Here is a 15,231-nt window from a genome sequence, read left to right on the forward strand (position 1 = left end):
ATTACAGTTATTGTGGTTATTCTGCATCTGTTCACCAATATACAAATGGAAATTTCCATCACTGTTCCACGTTAGTAAACATCTGCTGGCAGGGAAATAACGGCCTTCATTTATTCAGAGTGGGTGTTTCACTTCTATTATTGCTGAGGGCTAAGGTAATGGCTACAGTCAGCATAGTTATACATGCATTAAAACTGCAACTTTCCATGGCGGTCCGGTGCATTATCTTTCGCCCGTTTATTTGGTAATTGGTGATGCTCTTCACTTTGCTTAATGTAATACGAATTCCCTTCATTGCATTAAAAGCCACTGAACTTTACTTACCATCACAGCAGCTTCATGCTCATAGTTCATGTGCAGTCACAAGGGTGAAATCTGATCCCAGCTCTTCACAAGAATAGGATCTCCTTTTCCAAATTCATCAAAAAGAAACATTTTTATCCTTTAATCCTTCCGAACTGACTGACAGATCCACAATTTTTAAATGAGCATATATCTTTTTTTAAACCCAATTCATGCACAACTCAACTGGGAAACAAATTGCCAGTAGAAATCTGAAGGTAGGTATATTTTTAGTGAAGAAATTAGATAGTGCTGGCAAACATGCAGTGAAGCCAGTGGGTCTGTTTGATCTTAGTGCAGAGGGCAGGTGAAATTTGTATTTCCTTCTCATTACCTTTTCATTTAGATAGGAACAGACCCTTCTGACCCACCAAATAACCCACCAATTTAACCCTAGCCTAATCACAGGACCGCTTGCAATGACCAATTAACCTATTAACCAGTACGTCTTTAGACTGTGCAAGGAAACCAGAGCACCCAGAGGAAACCCAGGCGCACACAAGGAGAACGTACACCAGAATTGAACTCCAACGCCCCAAGTTCCAATAGCGTCACGCTAACCGCTATGCCACCATGGTGCCCTCCGGTTACTACGATTGTAGCATCTAACCAGTGCTCACCTACTGCATTCAAGCTACCTTTCCCGACTTGGGTCCACCCACGAGCAGGTAGCTCCAGTTGAAGCTAGGGCAGATCTAAATCACTTCTTAATGGGGAGGTGCCCTTTTCTGTCGACTGGTGCGAGAAGTCACCACAAAACTTTCAGAAGCGAGTGGGTTGCTCGGTTTTCATGTCAAGCATTTGTATGCTCTGGTACACTGCCACACACTTACCACTGTCCTATAGGCCTCTCATTCACATCTCACAGCTTGCGCTCACTGCCAGCCATTGACCATATCATCCCAGCATAATGCAGCACACACACAAGCACAGTGCACTTTGAGATGGTGGAGTCTCCAGCAGCAACACACACAAAATGCTGGAGAAACGCAGCAGGCCAGGCAGCAGCTATGGAAAAAAGCCTAGTCAACGTTTCAGGCCGAGACCCTTCATCAGGACTGGAGAAAAAAAGATGAGGAGTCAGAGTTAGAAGTTGGGGTCCAGCAGCATTAGATGGGCAATCAGTAATGCTAATGTTTTTTGGTCCGTTTCCTAGAAAGAGAGTGGTGGTATCACTGGGATGGCCACCACTGAATCCATGGCTGCTGTGCCTCAGGGATCGTTGATGTCAGTATGCACACGCCTAACCTGCCTGCTGGACTTTTTAACTTCCGACTTCCACACACCCGCAGATGTTGATCAGCGCAGACAAAGGACACGTTTCCAAGCTGCATACTATCAATACCACAACCCCTTTGGCTTTATACACCTCTTTGTTTCGCCTTCCCTCGCAGAATCCTCACTGTTATGTACGTGCGGAGCAAAAGGAACAGTGGTGCAGTAGTATGTGTTTACTGACTCGGGTTAGGCACCGTGCGCGCGGGGCAACTACACCGCAGGGGCTACGAACCACAGCTGCTGAGAACAGAAACCTACGCACTCACAAGCCCGCACAAGAAGAGAGAGCCACCTGCGCCTAGGAGGCCCAGTCGGTTCACTGCGCGATCAGGCGCATGCCCGCCACGTTCTCACAATCGATCCAGTAAGGTTCACTCACAATCAAGGACAGGCAGCTGAGCCACCAGACATCGAAGGAGAGGAAAGCTTTTCACTTTGTCGGCCAGGAAGAATTACAGCCCACAAACCGGTGAATTCGAATGAATCAAGAAGTTGATCTGCCGACCCCATCCAGCAGCTCAGATAGCTTTGCTTGTGAGATCCAGGCAAAATGAATCACAGGCTCTAGTGCCTTGCAACCAGGCCAAGTTCTAAAGGCGGCCCATGGGGCAGCTCACCAGAAGGTTAGAACTACAGTATGTTCTGAAATATCAAATGGGATGGTGGAGGTCCTATCCTAACTTCTAGTGCTTTAGCAGAAACACCAAGCCATCACCATTTCAGTTTTTGGGTATTTAACCATCCTGTAGCAACTTGTTGCAGTGTAATGAGAACCGATGGCCTCAGCCTGAAACGTTGACTATTTATTCCCCTCCATAAATGCCTCCTGACCTGCTGGGTTCCTCCAGGACTTTGTGTGAGCTGCTCAAGATTTCCAGCATCAGCAGTGTTTATAAAATACTTGTTTCTTTTTTTAGGCAGTCATTCAGGATTGAGAATAACTTGCTTCCCTCTAGTTTTGTGGGTTCTGAGGTAACTGCTGACTTTCCTCAGATGGAGCCCTGGCACAGCATGTAGCTTATGAGGTGGGCCACTCCTCCCACCATTAACACAGGGCTTCTGAGTGCTTCTGGCGCACTGCTGTGAGGTATCTGGAGACACGCTGAATGCTCCCCCTCCATTTGAGCAGTGGTGGGCTTGGAGGATTCTCAAGAGTCAGTGGGGATGAAGCAATTTCTCAAGGAGGCTTCAGCACATCGTTGAATTTTTGCTTAGCAGAGAAAACTCCAGTGAGTCTCATGCAGAGTCTGTCTTTCACAGCTTTAGATACCATGTGACTTTATCCTCTTAAAGTTCATTTTGTCTCAAGGTTGGTCTCTGTGGTTATCTGAATCCTTCTCCACTGCCGCAGCACAACCTTCCAAGTATAGAACACGGGTACTCAGGCGAACGGGTATTTTGTTCACACTTGTCTAATTATTGTCCTGCCTGCGTGCAAAAAGTTTGGAACGTCGATTTGCTTTGCAGTCATGACTTACGATTCGCTGAGGATCGCCACCTTGTCATTGTGGAAAAGCTTGTGAGCTCCTGAGATCCCAGACAGCGATTCAATCTGGAGTTCAGCCATCTAGCACTTAGCCCCTCCTAGGGTTGCCATGGCGGGGATGTTCCAGACAAAGTGTGATGCAACCAAGATCTGGGAGAAGATGATGACACATCACGACGGCCGAGTACGGCAGTGAAGAGACCTCGAGTCAGCTTGCATCCACTGGACCCTGAGCTCAAGATGTCAAGGGCGTACAGACGCTGCCCAAATATCAGCCTCCCCAGGTTAAAGAAATGCACGTGCGTTCTCTATTACGGGAATAACCGCTCAGGATAACAACAAACCCGTCTTGAGCGATCACTCCTGCTACAAAGGAATGTGAAACGGACTAACATTACCAAACCCGTGGGCCTTTTGTTCTGCTGGATTTTGAAGCAGGTGACCGCAAACCATTGACAGTTGGTGCTCTGCCCAACAACAGCTTGGCACACTTTTAATCAGCTTCTTGATTACAGTTTTTCACCCAGCGACCAGGACGTGGAAACACACCTGAAGACAAAAAGAATGTGATCACACCTACGGGAGACATCTGAGACGCAGCAGCTAAAAATACCTACGACTAGAGAGGTTGTAATAAAAGAAAAGACGTCACTCAGCAGATGTTCGAGGAAGAGTTTCTTTCCTGCGCCGCAGTTTTTAATATGCTGATGGAGGCAGCTGCAGAAAACTGAAACAATTCTACTGAATGCTTTCTCCATGATGGAGTTAGAACAGCTTTAGTGTCTGCTAATTTAATGAAGGTATTAGGCTGTAACTTGGACAGTACTTTATATCAAAATATTTGTCCCATCCACCTGGTTCAATGGCATCACAGCTGTGTGATCCTGCTTCAATGTTCAAAACTTTCATGGCCTCAGCACCATTTTCTGCCTGTTTGCTGTAACCCTTCATTTCCTTAAAGCCTGCAAGAAGATACACAGAGTCCACAGTTTTTATTTATTTATTTAGTGATACAGCACGGAGTCGACCCTACTGGCCCTTCGAGCCATGCTGCCCCAGCAACCCCCCCACAGACACGATTAACCCCAACCTAATCACAGACCCAGTACATCTTTGGACTGTGGGAGGAGATCGCAGGACCCGGAGAAAACCCACATGTTTCACGGGGAGGGTGTACAGAGAACGGCACAGGAATTGAACTCCCCAAGCTGTTACAGCATCACAGTAACCTCCAAGCTGCCGTGGCACCCTTACAGCCTTTCTCAAAGTAATTCCCTCAAATTATATGATCAAAAAGCTTAACTGATTTCCTGTCACTTTTCAAGAGTGTGTGGTGAACTACATATACCTGTCTGGACACGCCCCCCCCCCCCCCCTGCTGACTGCTCCTGTGACTCCTCCCACAGACCCCCGGTATAAAGGCGATTGGAGACACTGCCCCGGTCTCAGTCTCCAGGATGTAGCATGGTGGTCAATTGCTGCTTGTTCTTTCTTCCAGCCAATAAAAGCCGATATCTCGCCTCACGTCTCCGAGAGTTATTGATGGTGCATCAGAGTGATGATCATATGTATGGAATCTCACTGAGAGCGATTATGTTGGGATGTTCTGAGAATACAAACAGAACACAAGGAGGTGTAGGCCACTCATCCCCTCAATCCTACCCCATCATCCAATACGATCATTGCTGATCAACGCAGGCCTCCACACCTCTTCTGTGCCATTCCCCATAACTCTTAGTACTTTGAGCTTTCAAATATTTATCTATCTCCAACTGAAGTATATCAAATGTTCTGGCCTCCACGACACCCTGTCAGAGAATTGCTCAGGTTCATTTCCTTCAGTTTTAAACAACAGGGCCTTTATTTTGTAGCAATGTTCCCTTGTTCATAACTCTTCCACAAGTTGAAACATCTCAACACCTGCCCTGTCAAGCACCTTGGGGTCTTATATGTTTGAACAATGTCACCTTTCATTCTTCTAAATTCTGAGGCTTACAAGCTGTCAAGCCTTTTTTGATGGTGTACTATCTCATCCCAGGAATTAGTCTGGTGGATCTCCTTTGGACTACCCCCAAAGCTGTTAGGCATAGAAACACAGAAACATAGAAAACCTACAGCACAATACAGGCCCTTTGGCCCACAATGCTGTGTCAAACATGTACTTACCTAGGGTTTGACATAGCCCTCTATTTTTCTGAGCTCCATATACCTGTCCAGGAGTCTCTTAAAAGACCCTATCGTATCCACCTCCACCACCATTGCCAGCAGCCCATTCCATGCATTCACCACTCTCTGTGTAAAAAACTTACCCCTGACATCTCCTCTGTACCTACTTCCAAGCATCTTAAAACTGTGCCGTCTTGTGCTAGCCATTTCAGCCCTGGAAAAAATCCTCTGACTATCCACATGATAATCACTTTTTTAGGTAAAGGAATCAAAACTGGGTCCAATGAACGACTCTGGAGAAATTTAGTTTCTTTATCAATTCTTCCTTGCATTGTATTGCATATGGACGGCACTCTGCATCATAATTGGGACTTCTGAACACTGGGGAGCATTGCAAACATTCTATGGCTTTGAAATTAGTTCACTTCAACTCTGACAACAAGCCCAACAGCAAACAGTCCCTTCAAAACTATGAACAAGAGTGGGAATACCACTCGAAGTGTGATGGTGCATGGCCAAGTGGTTAAGGCTTTGGGCTGGCGATCTGAAGGTCGTTAGTTCAAGCCTCAGCCGAGGCAGCGTGTGTGTCCCTTGAGCAAGGCACTGAACCACACACTGCTCCTGCACGTTTATAGCCCAGTGGCGGCGCTCGGTGCAGTACGGGCAAAAATAGGTTTTGTTGCTATCAAGAGGTACCCAAAAGTCTTGAGTGTAACCAATCATGACAAAAGGGGCAAGGCACGGGCCATAAGGAGGGAAAACGGTGGAGATGGCAGCGAAGTCCTCATTACAACAATGGTCACGTTGAGGAGAGTGCCATGGAAGAGGTGATTAAAAGGTGGGAGGTAACAGGTAAGGCTTCTATTCAAACATGGGGAGAACTTAGTCCTGATTTTAGGCAGCAAATAGACACATTATAAGGATATCGAGGTCAATGGAATTGACCTCCAGAAGGAAAATACAATGCATTGGCACTCGTATTTGCATGCTTTGTGCATGCACTTGTGGGTGAATTGCTAACCACTGCATTTAGCCTTTTTGATTGTATTTGGCAGCTGCTCCTTACTGATATGGTCGCCCTGCATCTGTGAAAACTGATCTCCTCAAACACGAGTACACTTTGCAGTCACACAATAGTTATTTTGGGTCTAAAGCAGATGTCTAGGCGTCCCAACTACGTTGACAAAATCTGATACCTGTTTCGGGTAAGAATCTAAGCCAAAGTGGCTTGTGCCACACAATGCTGTACCAGCTATAGTAGGCTCTTCAGCTCCTCATTTTCAGATGAAGCACGTCCACTAGGTGCTCCATTTTCTCATCAAGTTTTACTCTTAATGGTGACACACAATTAAATAATCTTAGCAATCACAATTACTGCATATGTCTGCTATATGTCTAATGCAATCGCTAAATAATTTCCCATCTATTAGTTTTCTCATTAGACACAAATTAAATTGTACAGTTTTCAGCACAGAAAGAGGTTAACTGTTCCAGAGCACAATTATGCTCCACTAAGAAAGCTCTTAAGATGTGCTTGTGCAAAATGTGAAAGATACATCGTTCGCCATGGTTCTTATTGTCCTTGGGATGAATGTATCCTCTTCAGAAACATTACAGATCCAAAAATCTAACAGATTCTTCAGTGCAGATAAACCTGAAGGATATCAGCCTGAAACGGTAACTGTTTATTCCTCTCCATGGGTGTTGCTGGACCTGATGAGTTGCCCTGCTTTGAAGTGGATATTTCACTCTGGTTTAGAAGTCACAAAAAACCTGAAATCATCAAGTAAAGTTCTCGACTTGACAGAGCTGATAAATAGGAGATGCAAGGGAGGAATTTTATTTCCTGCCTGGTGGATGTGCTCTTCTCTCTTGGACACGTGTATAGTAGCAGGCGGGATGGTACCTTTCACTTCCAGTACTCACCTCAGACCAAGTCAATGGTCTTGGGCTTTGAAAATGAAATGGATTTTGCAGTCACTCCCATATGTCTGGTTGCTGAAAATTAACTTCTAGCTCAGAAACTTAAAAAATGCATTTCTCCACAAGCATTTAAAAATGTTTTCCTAGTTTTAGAAGAAAAGAGCACAATGCAAATATAAGAAAGTGCTGAATATTAATAATACATGATGTTATAGAGTTCATGACAGCATATTGTTAGTGATTATCTGTAACTATGTGGTAGACAGAAATATATTCAAATAGTATTTTTGGAAAAATTAATATTCAGGGAATCTCCCACAATGACTCTCAAGGTTCAGGCACGTAAACTCGTAAGCCATCTGGTTAAGCTTGATGTGTATTTTACATTTTCACAGAGCAACAGAGTGCTCCAAATATCCAGGTCTTACCTCGTTGGGACTTGCTGGTGATGAGCAAGTTGACTAGAGAGGCAACTACTTCCTCAACAGCTCCCATTTACACAGTAAGCAACTGTGATGGCAGATCCAACCTTTACAGATTACCATCTAGTGTAAATGCAGACACACATAGTGTATCTATATATGAACTGCAGATTCTACCAAAACCTCAAAACAGATGGAGCCTGCGAAAGATGATGACACATCACAATGGCCGGTGAAGGTGGAGGAAAGCTGCAGCAGTGAAGGATCCCCAGTCCCCTTGCTCTCCACGCCACTGGACTCTGACCCCAATCTGCCAAGGATCACGTGCTGGCAGCTGGTGCATCAGCCTCCCCACGTTAAGCAAAGTAACGCACAGGCGTTCTCCATTAAGGGAATCCGCCCTAACATCTCAGTTATGTTCAAAGTCCATTTATTATCAAATTATGTATACTTTATACAACGTTGAGATTTGTCTCCTTATAAGCAGCCACAAAACAAAGAAACCCAATAGAACCCATTACAAAAAAGACCATCAAACACCCAATGTGCAGGAAAAAACATATCATGCAAACAATAAAAGAAAGCAAATTACATTCAGAACTGAAATTCTTGAAAGCGAGTCCACAGCCACAAAGCCAGCCGATTCGGAAGCCTATTAGTTGCAGGCCACAGCCTCAGTTCAGTGTAGACATGAGTAAACCTTGTGCAGTGTCAAGCTGAACCACTTTGTCCCTCGCCTCCTGCCCCAAAACCCCTGAACCTTTTCAATCTGGCCCAGCGCTAAGATCGTCCAAACCTCAGGTTGTTCCTTGATCTTGGGCCCAGGTCCTGCCGCCTCGATTTGTCCCGCACCCGACCTTTCCAGTTCAGCCCGCTGCTTCAATCAATCAAACCTTGGGTCTTTCCTCACTCACAGGTCCAGGCCTGGGCCCCGCCACCTCGATTCTGCCTGGCCTCGGTTCTGCTGCATCGAATCGCCTCCAAGACCACTCCAGCAACGGTCAAGCACTGGCTTATTCCCCGCTCTCGTGCCCGGGCCCCATCACCTCAATTCGGTTTATACAAGCCATCCTGCACCTTCGAGCCTTCACCACAAAAATGCCAGGTTATACAGGCAGCTCAAAAGCTCAGCTCTGAAAGGTAGGTTACAGGCTATTGATTGCAGTGATCGTATCCAAGCAAAAGTGAGATTAAAACAGTAGTTTTTTTAAATTTTGTTTGTTACCAGCAAGTCATTGCTGTGCTTCACTAGCGCCAACTTATACCGCATTATAGATCAGTCGCTACAGCCACCTGAGGATCCATCAATAAACAACCCCTCGGAACAGCATCACACTCGACTCGAGTGATCGCATTTTACGTGCCTCTTTTGTGTGTGAAACAATGATAAAAATTTGGCATCATTCAGAGCGTAGCACCTCATTACATACTGTAAAGGAAGGAAATAGCCTACAGTCGATATGACATTGTCATTCTCCTGGTATGAATCAGGCCTGCCACCTGCTTGTACCTAAGTTTAAATGACCTAGTTCTCCTTGTTGGAAGCTTTGCAGCACCTTTGTGTTTTCTTCATAATCGGTGATTGTTTCATGCATCATTCCATTAGAGAGCTCATCTGTGGAAAGTCAAGAATTTACATGATTAGACTTTAACATTTGTATAGAATGGACAAGATGTAATTGAGTTTTGTTATCCACATTTAACAAAAAATACTGACTTAACCATAAAACAATGAATTTTTGATCTTTACCATGAGAATATCCATCTACACTGAAAATCAGCAAGGAAATTAACTCATGACTTACCAAATCTTTCAGAAGCCTTGAAGAAACGGATAACATCATAATCACACAACAGATATAATACTAGAACAATGGTTTTCTCAGGCCGAGTTAGCAATTTTCCTGCTGGCCTTTGATAGTTCTGTGACGTAGGCTTGATCTCTCGATGGATTTGCTGAATAGCCAAGGTCATTGATTCCTTTCCAAACATCAGTGTCATTTCCGCTGTCTTCAGACCACTGATTCACTCTTTTAGTGATACTGACCCATGCCTTAACATGGTCATGTACCATGGATAGAGAAGCTTTGTTTCCTTTAAATGTTCCTTTTCAGCATCTCGATAACAAAAGAAGCTTGATCCTTTGGCAAAGCATGACCTTGTGTATAATTAGGTCAGGTCAGCTGGCTCATTAATATGGATAAAAATATTAAAATCTGGAATATGAACCAACATCTATAAAAAAAGACTTCAACTTCTACCAACTATGTTGAATCCAAAAGAAACCAAATCTCTAGTCTTATTGGCATCTTGGCAATTTCATTAAAGTGCTTTCACATTTCACAGATGTTCTGTAGTATACTAGATGTAGTGGTGGTCTGATAATTAAAAGAAAAACCCAGACATATTCCCTCCCGTGCATTCTCAGTGTATAACACGGAGAGGCACAGCCTTTGTACATGTCAGGCAAACTTGTGTACATGTCAGTAAATAGGAGTCATTCATCAGATAATCTCCAACTACTGAAAACAGCTGTTGTGAAAAAAAGTCACAAAAACAACTCAACAAAATCTGAAAGCGGAAATCGAAATTGCATTTGAACTACTTTGTAATTATGAATATTTCTCAGCTTTGTGCTTCGCCTGTTTTTCCTCAATACTTGGCGAGCCCAAACTCGGTACAATGCCTTTCCAAGCTCCCCAAGTCACGACTGTATTTCACCGACAATGGCTACTGTAAATTATTATTCTGTAGCTTAGCAACAATAGATACACACATTGTATTCAAAGTCAAAGAATATATTACTTGGAAATGAATCGTGGGACAAAGAAGCAACAGATGGGCTCCATTCATCTGATTATGACCACTTGGTTTCAAATTGATCTAAGCTCCAGCCAGTTCTCAGTTTCTCAGCAACACCTCCCAGCAAACGTGGCTGGGCTGTGGCGCAGTTGGACTGGAAAATCGCAGCACCTCTCTCTGGCTGAATGGGTGCCTTAACTGTGCAGATTCTTAATGTTCTTTCACCTTAAGGAAAGTACAGGGGGAATGAAAACATAAAATGGCAGATGTCTCAGCAGGTTGACAGCTTATGTGGAGGACAAAACCAATTTAAATGAAAGGCCTTTACCCTAGTTTTGCTGGCAGAATGGTGCTGCTAAATGTGCTGTAAACTTCTGTCTTCAAGTACACCGTGCTTCTGAAATTTGTTTCCACTATAGTCCACCAAATTTCACAAGCAGGGTACAAAGTATATTAAAGGTCAAAGTTCAAAGTAAAATTTATTATCAGCGTCCATACATGCCACCACATACATGTTGCATGTATAACACCATCCAAGGATGAATCCCCCCTTCTCTCTGTTTCCAGAAGCTGTCTAACCTGCTGAGTGTTCCCAGTATTTTGTAAATGTATTTGTGCTTTCTAAGTTGAGGTATTATTGTTTTAGAGATATTGCAGAATAAAGCAAAAGTGAACAATTTTATAAAGATGAACAGTAAAAGAAAGATAGAAAGAGAGAGATAAGAAATGAAAAGTTGCACTTGCTGACTTGGCTTTCCATGACTGGTTAATATTGGTTGTTCTATAAGCAAAATAAAATTTAGAGATTTGTCTATAACTTGAAATCTCATCTTTATATTGATCTTCATTCTTTGATGTGAAAATTCCCACTCTATTTTGCTTTACTGAATGAGTTAGCTGGTAGCAATTTAGCACGATTTAGGAACTGCCAACATTATTACTATCAGATGTACCCTTTGGTCTACCTGTCCAATATCAGCTCCTCTAGCTTGTGCAGGTCACATGCAATATACTCCAACGCCATATCAGTGATGCGTGGACACCATGACAGGTCCAAGCAGCGCAGCTTCCTCAAGTTTTCCGCTACCAGCTCCACGCCATCGTCAGTGATCTTGGAGCAGCCAGAGAGGCTGAGCGAGGTGAGGTTGGGCAGGCTGTGCACCATGTTCACCACACCGTGATTGGTGATCTCCCAGCAGGAGTTCAGGCGTAGGGTGTGCGTGGTGTAACCTTGCTTGGCAGTGAAATAGGCCATGGCAGTGTCTGTCACGTGGTACGCCTGCAAATTCAGCTCCGTTAGATTCGGCAACAGCTGCGAAATGGCGGCAATGGCGTCATCGGCTACGTTGATACAGTCGCTGACACTCAGGGAGGTAATCCGTGCGTTAAGGCTGGACCAGAGGCCTGCTTCTGTGAAATCATTGCAGCCAGAGAGCTCCAAGTGGGCGAGACCTTGCATCTGCTCCAACATGACCTATGAAATTGAAAGAGTGGAGAGAATGTGTAAAATATTGCAGCTGCAATTCCTTATCTCTACATCCCAATCACTTTGAACTGACACTCAGCTTACTTAATGAGTCACAGTCAGACTTGGCTCCCCATTAGTATTGCACTATCAAAACAAAATTCATTCACAAAAAAAAGTGAACATTTCTATTTCTTTTTTAATCAAAATTATTTCTTTTTTCCAAAGTCATAGCATTTAATCTAGTCAACTGTGATCAGAATAATAGGTCGAGAATCACCCATTGAAATTGAATTGAATTGACTTTATTACTTACATCCTTCATATACATAAGGAGTAAAATCTTTACGTTACGTCTCCATCTAAATGTGCAATGTCCAATTTATAGTAATTTAAATAAATAGTATGCACAATAAGATAGCCAATATAACATAGAAATACAGCTGTGTCAGCATGAATTAATCAGTCTGCTGGCCTGTTGGAAGAAGCTGTCCCGGGGCCTGTTGGTCCTGGCTTTTATGCTGCAGTACCGTATCCTGGATGGTAGCAACTGGAACAGTTTGAGGTTGGGGTGACTCGGGTCCCCAATGACTGCCCAGGCCCTTTGTACACACCTGTCTTTGTAAATGTCCTGAATAGTGGGAAGTTCACATCCACAGATGCGCTGGGCTGTCCGCACCACTCTCTGCAGAGTCCTGCGATTGAGGGAGGTACGGTTCCCATACCAGGCAGTGATGCAGCCAGTCAGGATTGTTGAATTCTAGTGCAAGTAGCTATTTAGAACACGAAAAGATTCTGCAGATGCTGGAAAGATGCTGGCATTTGTCTGGTTCTTATGAGACCAAATTGCTAACTCGACGCTCTACCCGGCCGGATTTGAATGCAGGAACACTTGCCTTGAAGTCTGTTGCAGTTGCTACTACACCACCAGCCGGCTATGGAATATTGAGAACCGCCAATTTATATTGCTTCTATACAATTGTGCTTCATCAACAAAGCAAAGAGTAGTTTAAAATTCACATTTGGAGGGTAATCTCCACTAATGTTAGGGTTAAATGTACTAGCAATATCTATTCACTTAATTTCTTCTATTAAGTTCTTTGGGAAGTCAGAAGAAAAGATAGAGGTTAAGCATTTGAATTCTCTGCTATTTGATTGGAGCTGAGCTCCAGGACAGCATTATATGTTAACATCACCGTACCTCAGCAAAAGTCAGCTTCTTTTCTGCCAGGTATGGAGCTTGGTCATTAACAGCATTAATTGGCATCAGAGCAAATTAATCAGAAAACATAAATGAGGGCTGACGGAGCAAGTTAGGGTATTGATGGAGGTCAGAATCAAAGACCATTGCACAGTCACGTTGGTTGCCATTGTCAACTGTGGAGCAATCAGAGCCGGTAATGATTTGAGGCAATTCAACATTTACTGTGAGCTTTATGTCTAATTGATAACATTTAACAAGATATCACATTGCTAAAATGTAAGATTTTAAAATAATTAGTGTCCTTGAAAGGGTATTTCTGAGGCATACCAAGATGTTGGCTTATTTTAAGATTCTTTAAAATTGATGGTAGCTTTTTCTTCAAGATTGAGTGCACTGTTCTACTCTCTCTGCACCCATGACTGTGTGGCCAGGCACAGCTCAAATCCCATCTTATAAATTTGCCAATGATATAACTGTTGTTGGCAGAATCTCAGATGGAGACAAGAGAGCGTGCAGGAGCGAGATTATACCAATTAGTGGCGTGGTGTCGCAGCAACAACCTGGCACTCAATATCCGTAAGACCAAAGAGCTGATTATTGAATTCAGAAAGGATAAGACGAGGGAACACACACCAGTCCTCACAGAAGTAGACAGAGTGAGCAATCTCAAATTCCTGGGTGTTAATATATCTGAGGACCTAACCTGGTCCCAATATATCGATGCAGCTATTAAAAAGGCAGGGCAGCGGCTGTACTTCATTAGGACTTTGAGGAGATTTGGTATGTCATCTAAAACACTCACAACTTTCTAGAGATGTATGATGGAGAGCATTCTGACAGGCTGCATCACTGTCAGGTATGGGGGAGGGGTACTGCACCAGATCAAAGTAAGTTGCAGAAAGTTGTAAAATTAGTTTGCGCCATCATTGGCATTAGCCTCCATAGCATCGAAGGTATCTTCAAGGAGCGATGCCTCAAAAAGGCGGCATCCATCATTAAGGACCCCACCCACCCAGGACATGCCCTCTTCTCAGTCGTACTATCATGAAGGAGCATAAAGACACACAGTCAACGATTCAGGAACAGCTTCTTCACTTCTGCCATCAGATTTCTAAATGGACATTGAACCCATGAACACTACCTCACGCAACAGACACAAAATGCTGGTGGAATGCAGCAGGCCAGGCAGCATCGTCAGGACTCAGCCCGAAATGTTGACATACTTCTTCCTATAGATGCTGCCTGGCCTACTGCGTTCCACCAGCAACTTGTGCGTGTTGCTTGAATTTACAGCATCTGCAGATTTCCTCGTGTTTGCATTTTTAAAAACACTACCTCAAAAAACGGACGTGGGAGCATGGAGGAACATCGGGAAATTCCAGGAAGACCTTCTTCGTTGCTGCTGCTGCTGTGAGGTCCGGGACTCAGTTGGGAAGAACAGGCCCCCAGTCTTTGGGGTCGCATTGCCGATGGCCGTTGGTGGGGCCATCTTAATACGCTCGGCAGAGGATGGTGCTCAGAGAAGCTGTGCCGGAGGGGATGGTCATCGGCTCGGAGGTTCGACGGACTCGGAGTCCACTGCGGTCAGGTCGCTTTCAGTGTGTGATGCGTCTGCGAGGCTGAGTCGGGCGGTGCCGTGGAAGTCCATAGCGGGGGTATTCCCTTCTGCCGCCGGCGTGGGATGGCGAGTCTGTCGGGACCCTGGGGACTTGTGGAAACTGTGTGGTGATTTCTTTTGAACTTATAGTCTTTTAACATCTTTGGACTATTTTTACTGTGCCCATGGTCTGTTTTTTATCAATTATGCAATTGTTTGCACTGTTGTAACTATATGTTGTAATTATGTGGTTTTGTGCAGGTCTTGTAGCTTTAGTTTTTGGTCTTGTTTGTCTGGTGGATTTGGAACTCCTTTCCGGGGAATGCGCTAAGACGGTAGCGCGATATTAATACGCAGCAGCCTCTCCGGACTCTGGATTGGGGATTGCCAAACGTTATGTGGATTTTCTGGTGTCATCTGTTTTGTCATATGCTTTTGTGATATCATTCTGGGGGAACGTTGTCTCATTTTTTAACTGCATTGCATTTGTGATTTCTAAATGACAATAAACTGAATCTGAACACACACACACACACACACACACAC

At 44.2% G+C, this 15,231-nt stretch overlaps 1 protein-coding gene across 4 annotated transcripts in view; it reads right to left on the reverse strand.

Annotated features, from left to right (window-relative positions):
• fbxl16 (F-box and leucine-rich repeat protein 16) overlaps window positions 1-15,231 on the reverse strand; it is a 167,077-nt gene that overhangs the window by 48,708 nt on the left and 103,138 nt on the right. For all 4 annotated transcript variants that reach the window (XM_073060395.1, XM_073060394.1, XM_073060393.1 and 1 more), the window contains exon 3: window positions 11,385-11,893. In XM_073060395.1, the coding sequence (XP_072916496.1) occupies window positions 11,385-11,893 (509 nt within the window). The remainder of the gene's footprint in view (window positions 1-11,384; window positions 11,894-15,231) is intronic.

The sequence above is a fragment of the Hemitrygon akajei genome, chromosome 11, assembly GCF_048418815.1.
Source record: "Hemitrygon akajei chromosome 11, sHemAka1.3, whole genome shotgun sequence".
NCBI classification, from domain to species: domain Eukaryota; kingdom Metazoa; phylum Chordata; class Chondrichthyes; order Myliobatiformes; family Dasyatidae; genus Hemitrygon; species Hemitrygon akajei.